This window comes from Scyliorhinus canicula, chromosome 3 (genome assembly GCF_902713615.1).
Source record: "Scyliorhinus canicula chromosome 3, sScyCan1.1, whole genome shotgun sequence".
Taxonomy (NCBI): Eukaryota; Metazoa; Chordata; class Chondrichthyes; order Carcharhiniformes; family Scyliorhinidae; genus Scyliorhinus; species Scyliorhinus canicula.
Genome location: NC_052148.1, coordinates 237,499,825 through 237,508,624, shown reverse-complemented (window position 1 = coordinate 237,508,624; position 8,800 = coordinate 237,499,825). Strand labels below are relative to the sequence as shown.

General features: G+C 43.2%; 1 protein-coding gene across 3 annotated transcripts in view; it reads right to left on the bottom strand.

Moving 5' to 3' along the window:
• Window positions 1-575: 575 nt before the first annotated feature.
• Window positions 576-8,800, bottom strand: part of hspa4l (heat shock protein 4 like) — a 106,049-nt gene continuing 97,824 nt past the window's right edge. For all 3 annotated transcript variants that reach the window (XM_038792408.1, XM_038792409.1, XM_038792410.1), the window contains 2 exons: window positions 7,279-7,440; window positions 576-2,186 (listed from right to left, as the gene is read on the bottom strand). In XM_038792408.1, coding sequence (XP_038648336.1) covers window positions 1,986-2,186; window positions 7,279-7,440 — 363 coding nt within the window. In that variant the 3' untranslated portion in view covers window positions 576-1,985. The remainder of the gene's footprint in view (window positions 2,187-7,278; window positions 7,441-8,800) is intronic.

Below are 8,800 nucleotides of genomic sequence, written 5' to 3'. Positions count from 1 at the left end.
TCCAGGAGCTTCTTCTGCTCATCTCTCAGCATCTCTACCTCCACCGCAGTTTGATGTTCCTCCTGCTCAGCCAGCACCTTCTCTGCCTTCTCCATCGCCGATCTTGGGCATCCAATCTAAGCTCCAGCCGCTCAATTGACTCTTATCGGGTCCAAGCAGTCCCATTTCTGCTTAGCAAAGCCTTCCTGAACTGCGCTGTTGACCACTGGGTTGACAAACCAGAGGTCCGGGCCTCCGCCATGCTGTCTCCTGCTGCATCTTCAGCCCAAGCCTTCTGTCTTTCTGTTTCTGTCTTTACGAGCACTTCTAGTCCTTCTCCCCATGCACCAATGTGGGAATTGAGTACACAATTGCCTCTGTCATCAGTTTTAAAATTCAAGTCTGGTAGAAAATCGGGGGAAAAGATCCAAAAGTCTTACCAGAGCGAGAGCCACCAAATGTGCGACTTACTCCTTCATAGCAACCACCAGAAACCACCAATTCTCAATTCTTGTTTAGCATTTGTTTGCCCAAAACGTGAAATATTCAGTCATAATTATTATATCAGTATTACAATTTTACAGTACCAGTGACCATTTCAGGAACCGGCTGTTTATTGCTTGGGGTTGAAATTTACACAAGCCCAACACAAAACCTGCATGAGTTCAATGGAACTACAAACAAGCACTTTAAACGAAAAGATTGCCTCAGTTTTCTAGGGGTTCACTTAAGTTAACTCAAGGCCAGCTGCATTTATTCTTGGACAACATTAAGATGCCACATCCACCTCTAATCACATCACAAAAAAAAAAGAACAAAATTCAGTACACCTTTCTTGATAATCCATAGGCATTTCATTTTCATACATGCAGAGCTGAAATTTGGAATCGGAGGAATTAATTTAGGAGTGCTGTGGTACTTGTCTTGGTCACTGCCCACTACACAGAATTAGCAAAACCAATAGTGATAGTTATCACAGAATGCCCTCACTTTGGATTTATTCAGATCAAGTGCATTCGAGAAGTGCTAAAGTATCACAATCTTCAAAGCAAACCAATTTAGCAAAAGTATCAAGCTTAATAACAGATCAGTTCAATATTTTCTGTTACGAAAATAATACCCATCTGTAAATTCAAAGAACAAAAGATAATTTATAAGCAACCAATGTCCTGAACACAAGCAGATTGTTTTGTGTTGTCTCTGCAAAGTTAAGACATTTTACAACAGCATTGTTTGAACAAACAAGTTAATCATTCTCCAACTATCTGTTTATGATAGACTTCACACAAATCACCATCTAAAATGCTCCTGTTAACCTACATTGAGATTTTCTGGCCATTTTATGCAACGGTATTGCTATATAGACCAGGAAATGATTCAGTTACATGTATTTTTCTTTATTACAGCGCATAATGTTTTATAGTTTTGAGGGATGGGGAGTATGGATGTCCCAGTAGTTCTTCAGACATTAACTTGTATATAATACATTTACTGGAGGGTATAATTCACCAGCTGTACAAAAAGGATGCTTGGTTGCACAGATATTTGCATATTGGATCAGGGAAGTTACTGAATGAAGTAGACCCCAAAAACACTCCATAGTGTTTTTGTAATAAATCAGCTATATTCAAACACTAGTTTCCTTGGCTCTGTTGCTTTGAATTTAATATGGTGCTATGACCTATCATGTGATGCCAATTCAGAGGAAATAATTTAAGGCGTTAAGTAGAGTTGCAGAAAAGCTAGTGATTGTTCAAGTGTTTGCAAATTGGATAGACGCACTCTCAGAAAGATGTAGAATATAGATCGGCATCTAACAGCACTGCTACATTTAAATCAATTTTGCAGGATTCTTGTTTCAACAATTTTAATACTAATGACACAACTAGGTACATTTGAGAATAATCGAATGTGCCACGAAGCTAGACATACAACAGAAACTGTAGTCTCATGTGATGGGCACAAAGGACATCTTTTTTAAACATATAAAAGTAAATAAGCTGTATTCAATCCACTTCCATTCCTGTGCCCTGGTTTTCCACTGGCTTTTGCTGTTTGGTGTTGTCTCCAGCTGCAGCATTAGAATCAGGCTTTGGATCAGTTTCTTTCCGATTAAATGGTCCATTGGCTTTCTCTTCTTTTTCAGGTAGTGGCTCCACTTGGGGCTTTGTTTGGTTAATGATCGGGTCACAAGTTGTCTCCAGTTCCTAGATGAATGGGTACATTGTGAATTTGAAAATTCCTCAAATCCTGTTACAAGACAGTTGCAATTAATGGATTCTCCTGGTGCTCATTTAATATTAATCTTATGTAATATTATGTAATGTATATGGCTTAAATCAAAATCATTGAATATTACAGCACAGGTGATCATTCAGCCCACTGTGTCTGCACCAGCTATTCAAATTAGTCAGACCATAGCCTGCAAATTTAATTTTGGAGGATTTATTCAATGACCGTTGAAAGTTGTAATTTCTTGTTTGTGCCAATTACCTTAAAATTGGTATCTCTAGTTAGTGACCTTCCTGCAATTCCAAATGGTTTCACTGTTATTTTTTTCAAAATCTTTCATGATTTTGAACACACTTATTAAAAACCCTTAACTGTCTCTACTTCAAGGAGAATAACCAAGTTATTGTCTCCACATTAAGCGCTGCTCCATTCTAGAAAACCTCATCTACACCCTCATCAAGATGTTAACATCCTTCCTCAAGTGTAATGGCCAGAATTGGCAACAATATATTAGAAGAGCTACTGGACGCAGACATCCCAGGCAGAGGGAACTGTAGTGACATGTACGAATGACTGCTGGAGAGTGCCGACAACGAACTGGACACAAGGAGGAAATGGGAAGACGACTTGGGATTCGAAATAGGGTGGGGACTCTAGAGCGAAGTACTGAACAGGCTCAACTCTATCTCCACATATGTGAGGCTCAACCTAACACAGCTAAAAGTGGTACATAGAGCCCACTTGACTAGAACCCGAATGAGCAGGTTCTTCCCGGGAGGTGGAGGATAGATGCGAACGGTGCCAAGGAAGCCTGGCCAACCACACCCACATGTTCTGGTCTTGCACCAGACTTGCTGGGTTCTGGACAGTCTTCTTCGAGGCAATGTCCAAAGTGGCAGGGATGAGGGTGGAGCCATGGCCGAAAGTGGTGGTCTTCGGGATATCAGACCAGCCAGATTTCTTCATGGGGAGGAGGGCGGATGCCCTTGCCTTTGCCTCCCTGATCGGCCGCTGCAGAATCCTGCTTGGTTAGCGATCAGCAGCACCACCTAAAGCTGCAGACTGGCTGTCCGACCTATCAAAATTTCTCCAGTTGGAGAAAATCAAATTCACCATCCACAAAACATGGGAGCCATTCTCCCGACTTTTCCGAGGCCTGTCTGCGACCAACACATGATTAAATGAAATAGTCAGGACAAGACAGAAAGAGGAAAGCGTGTGAGGACAGGGGACTGGGGGCGCAAGGCAAGCTAGCAAAACCGAACAAGAAAAAATAGGGAACAGCAGTGAAAAGGGGGGGGGGGGGGGGGGGGGGGGGGGGGAAGAAAGAGATAGGGGGGATTGTAGGCTGAGCCAGACAGACAGCAACAGACTGCAAATAGAGAAACCTAAGAAGGAACCTTTGTGACTGTACAATAAATGAAAAAGAACAGCAATGTGTATAATTTTTAAAAAGCCAATAAAAAGATTTTTAAAATTGGCAACAATATTCCACCCAAGGCTTATGTCCCCATTTATAAAGATAAAAATTCTGTATGCTTTACCAGTCATCTCAGTTTGAAAGGTTTGCATCGGTATGCTTCTAGGTCACTTTGGCACCTTTTAAAATAGTACCATTTTGTTTGTACTGTCTTCATCATTTGAAACTTTGTTACATTACATCTTTGCCCATCCAGGAGCTTTATCTTTGGGAGATGGAAGTTGAAATGAAACCAGGAAAGAGATTTATGATAAATGTAGGCTTGTAATGCGGATCCTTTTTCCAAACCACTCTTAAATGATATTGCAATCACTTCTTTTCCCATTGGGTTGGAAGCATACTGATCAAGAAAATTGGCTTGTGCGCATTTCAGAAATTCCTCCCCATTTTTTCCACAACTTATTTTTCCAATAATTGAGTTTATCCCTTTGCAGTACTGATTTTTTCATCTTTAATAGGTTTCCTCCTTTCCTTCCAAAAACTGGTGGCCAAAGTACACACCCAGAAACATGAATTAGAAAATTTAAATATCATTCTTTTCCAGTCAGTGCTGGAACTATTTTAGATCATTACTGCCTCACTTCCAATCTAACTTTTCCAAATACTTTGTAACCAGAAAGATCCCAATCTTCACTTCATTTTAGCCAGGTTTACATTCCTGGCAACTATATCATAATCCATGACTTGAAAATTACAGCTATGGGGAGAGATTGGGTAGGTTCAAGTTGTTTTCCTTAGAACAAAGGAGGCTAAGGAGTGAACTAATTGTGGTGTACAAAATTATGAGGGGCCGAGAGAGAGTGGACAGGAAGGACTGTCTCCCCTCGCTGACGGGTTAATTACCAGGAGGTGTAGATTTGAGATTGTTAGAAGGATTAGAGCTGACAAGACGTAAAAACGTTTTCACCTAAAGGATGGTGGGCCTCTGGAATTCACTGTCAAATTTGGAGGTTGAGCGTCGTTATGGCACCGGCAGAGGAGAAGGAAACAGAGGTGGTTGTGGCATTGGACGCTGAGAAGGCATTAGACCGGGTAGAATGAGAGTACTTGATGGCAGTTCTGCAGCGGTTTGGGATTGGACCAAGATTTGTGAACTGGGTAAAGCTACTCTACAAGGGGCTGTTGGCGAGAGTCCGCACAAATAATATCAGCTCGAGATACCTTTCTCTCCACAGTGGGACTAGGCAGGGATGTCCTATGTCCCCCCTGCTGTTTGCACTCGCGACTGAGCCTTTGGCCGTCGCATTAAGACATTCGGGGGGTTATGGGAAGGAATAGTGCGGGGGGATAGAGCATAGGGTGTCCTTATATGACAATGACTTGCTGTTATACGTGTCGGAACCGAGTGTGTCGATAGAGGAAATATTGGAGCTTCTTCGAGTGTTTGGGTCTTTCTCGGGGTACAAGCTGAATCTAGACAAGAGTGAGTATTTTGTGGTGTCTCAGCCGGGTGTGGGGGCTGCCATTCTGTATGTCAGGGAATCACTTTAGGTACCTGGGGGTGCAGGTTGCCTGGGAGTGGGGGGAGCTCCGCAGGTACAACATTTCTAGTTTGGTGGGGAGACTGAAAGCTGATCTGGCAAGGTGGGATGGTCTCCCTCTGTCACTGGCGGGTCGGGTACAGGTGGTTAAACTGAACGTGTTGCAACGATTTCTGTTTATTTTTCAATGCCAGCTGATTTTCCTGCCAAAGCCTTATTTCAGAGAGATTGAGGGAAGGTTTACGTCGTTCATATGGGGAGGGAAGGTGGCCAGAGTTAGAAAGGTGCTACTGCAGAGGGGAAGGCAGGCATGGGTCTGGGTCTTTTGAACCTGATGCATTACTACTGGGCGGTGAATGTGGAAAAGGTACAGAGCTGAGTAAGAGGGGTTGATTCCCAGAGGGTCAGAATGGAGGAAAGTTTGTGTCGGGATTGAAAGCACTAGCAACAGGGCCATTCCAGATAGCCCCGGGGAAGTACTCAGGGAGTCGGGTAATAATAGCTTCATTGAGAATTTGGAAGCAGTTTCACCAACACTTCGGGCTGGGGGCAGGGTCAAGGGAAATGCCAATTCGGGGGAACCATAGATTTGAGCCAGGGAGGTGGGATGGAAATTTTCAGAAATGGGAGGAGAAGGGGATTATGACACTGAAAGATTTGTTTCTTAAGGGTCGGTTTGCAGGATTGAAGGAGCTGGAAGCGAAGTATGGGCTGCAGCAGGGGGAAATGTTTAGATACATGCAGGTTTGATATTTTGTCAGACAGGAGATACGGAACTTTCCGGAGGAGCCGGCCTCCACATTGCTGGAGGAGGTGCTGACGACAGGGGGACTGGAGAAGGGGGTAGTGTCAGCGGTTTACGGAGCTATTTTGGAAGAGGAGAAAGCACCACTGGAAGGGATCAAAGCAAAGTGGGAGGAAGAGTTGGAAGAGGATATGGAGGGGGGGTTCTGGTGTGAGGTGCTCGGGAGAGTGAATGCCTCCACCTCGTGCGCGAGGTTGGGGCTGATACAGCTGAAGGTGGTATACAGAGCACACCTCACGAGGACAAGGATGGGCTGATTCTTTGAAGGAGTAAGTGTGTGAGCGTTGGGGGGGGGGAATCATGTTCATATGTTTTGGTCCTGTCCAAAGCTAGAGGGTTACTGGAAGGAGGTTTTTAGGATAATGTTCAAGGTGGTGCACGTGAAACTGGACCCGGGTCCCCGGGACGCCATATTCGGGGTGTCAGACCAGCCAGGGTTGGAAACGAGTGCGGAGGTAGATATCGTAGCCGTCGCCTCGTTGATCGCCCAGAGGCAGATCCTGTTGGGATGGAGAGCAGCCTCTCCACCCTGTGCCCTGGCGTGGCAGGGGAGCTGTTGGAATTCTTGAGTCTTGAGAAGGTTAAGTTTGAACTGAGGGGAAGGATAGAGGGGTTCTACAATTCATGGGCGTTATTCATTATGCACTTTCAAGAACTGGATAACATCGAACATTAGTTGGGGGGGGGGATGGGTCGGAGGGGGGATTGTGTGTATTACGGGTGACTCCTGGTTCCTTTTTGTTATTTGTTTATGTAAGCATGCGGGCTAATGTTTGGGGTTTGGTGGGAGGATGGGATCGTTGTTATTGATATGGGGATTGACATATTTGTTAATGATTATTGTTTATTGTTGGTGGGTGTAAATTTGGAAGAAAATGTGAAAAAAGAGAATAAAGAAATATTTTAAAAAAAAATTTGGTGGTTGAGGCTGAAATGCTCAACTCATTTAAAAGGTACCTGGATCTGCACCTGAAGTGCTGTAACCCGCTAGGCTATAGACCAGGTCCTGGAAAATGGTATTAAAATGAGCAGGCATTTCTTTTGTCAGTTGGCACACGCACAATGGGCTGAATAACCTCTTTCTGAACCTTTATGGTTTTACAGATGTAGTAATTTGTGTCTGCAGCTGAACAACCTCATTTATCACAATTAACACAATAACTTCTTTGGATAACTATGCTCTTAAGTTATTATAAGACACATGATTCAATGGAAAGCCAAACTTGCTAATACTTCAGATCCTATGTAGTTCCAAGACAATTTTGATTAGAGACAAAAGTAGATTATTTCTTTCTGCTTACCGTTAGCTTATCCCTTATCTCAGCTGCCTTCACAATAGGGTCCTGGAATGGCATCTGCTTATTTTGTGCAATCATTCTACTGTTCATCCAATCCATTGCACCACTGACATTGTTTTCCACTTTTGCCATCTCTGTTGCCTCAATATGCGCATAGTTTTCATCCTAAATACAAACAAATGCAATTATGCCCAAAAAAGTGTTTCAGATGTTGAAATTACAGTCAACTCAATCTTTATTTCTAGTTTGATTATATGGGAGTTCAAATTATTAGACAATTCAAATGTTAAGCATAACAGCCTATTATCGCGAGAAAGTTATGCACAACTGCTTGGGAACACTACTTATTGTATTAATTTCTGATCAGTCTTTTTGGTTTACACAGATAGAGTTCCTCGAATTAGACTGTCTGAAAACCGGCGGTGTCAATTACATCTTTGCCCTCCCATGCTTGAGTGAACCTTGACACCATATGACCTAGCTTAGAATAGTTCAGGGAGAATAGTTCAGGGAGTTGCAGAGTTAATTGTTTTTTCCTCTTTCTTTCATGTGATGTGGATGTCACTGGAAAGGCCAGTATTTGTTGTCCATTGCTAATTGCCCTTGAACCGAGTGGTTTGTCATTCCATTTCAGATGGCATTGAAAAATCAACTACATTGTTGTGGCCTGTAGGCAGGCTAGATAAAGATGGCAGATTTATTTTCCTAAAGGACATGCTGGGTTTTTACAACAATCGATGAGGAGAGTTTCAAGTTTCATGGTCATCTGAGACTAGCTTTATAGTCCAGATTTATCAACTGAATTCAAATTCCACCAGCTGCAGGGGTGGAATTTGACCCATGTTCCCAGATTATTAGCTGGGTCTCTGGGACACTAGCCCAGCAACATCATCAGTATGCCACCATCTCCCAAGCTACTGATCAGCTTTGCATGCTTAAGTGAACCTCGATTCCACCAACCCAGTGCTAATGTGGCAGAGACTACAGAACTCACCCAGGAAGAACAAAAGACTCTTGCACAATCCAACAAGGTAGAATATTTAGCTATGTATTTGGGATCAGAACATGTCTATTCCTGCCACAGCACAGTTTTGATTCCATTAAGACCACTCGAGTAGAAGCTCATTGGCTTCAATTCAATCATTGCACTAGAATTGCCAAAAGGTCGTTAAGCTCCACGGGCACTGGCTGCCTTCTTGCAACTGGTGCAAGTTGCTTCACATTTCGAGGGACACAGGTTCAATTCCTGCCTTGGGTGACAGTTTTGAGGCATGATCTCCCAGTATCTGCATTGATTTTGTCTGGGTGCGCAGGTTTCCGTTCAGGAGATGTTCAGATTAGGTGGATTGACCATGCTAAAACAAATTGTCCCTTAGTGTGCAGAGATGTGCACGTTAGGTGGGGTTATGGGGATCAATTCATGTGAGGTGGGTAATACTATTGATGCCACCATTTGTTTATCCCAACTGCCAGAGAAGATGCTGGTGAGTCACCTTCTTGAACTGGTGATCTGATGGTGATGGTA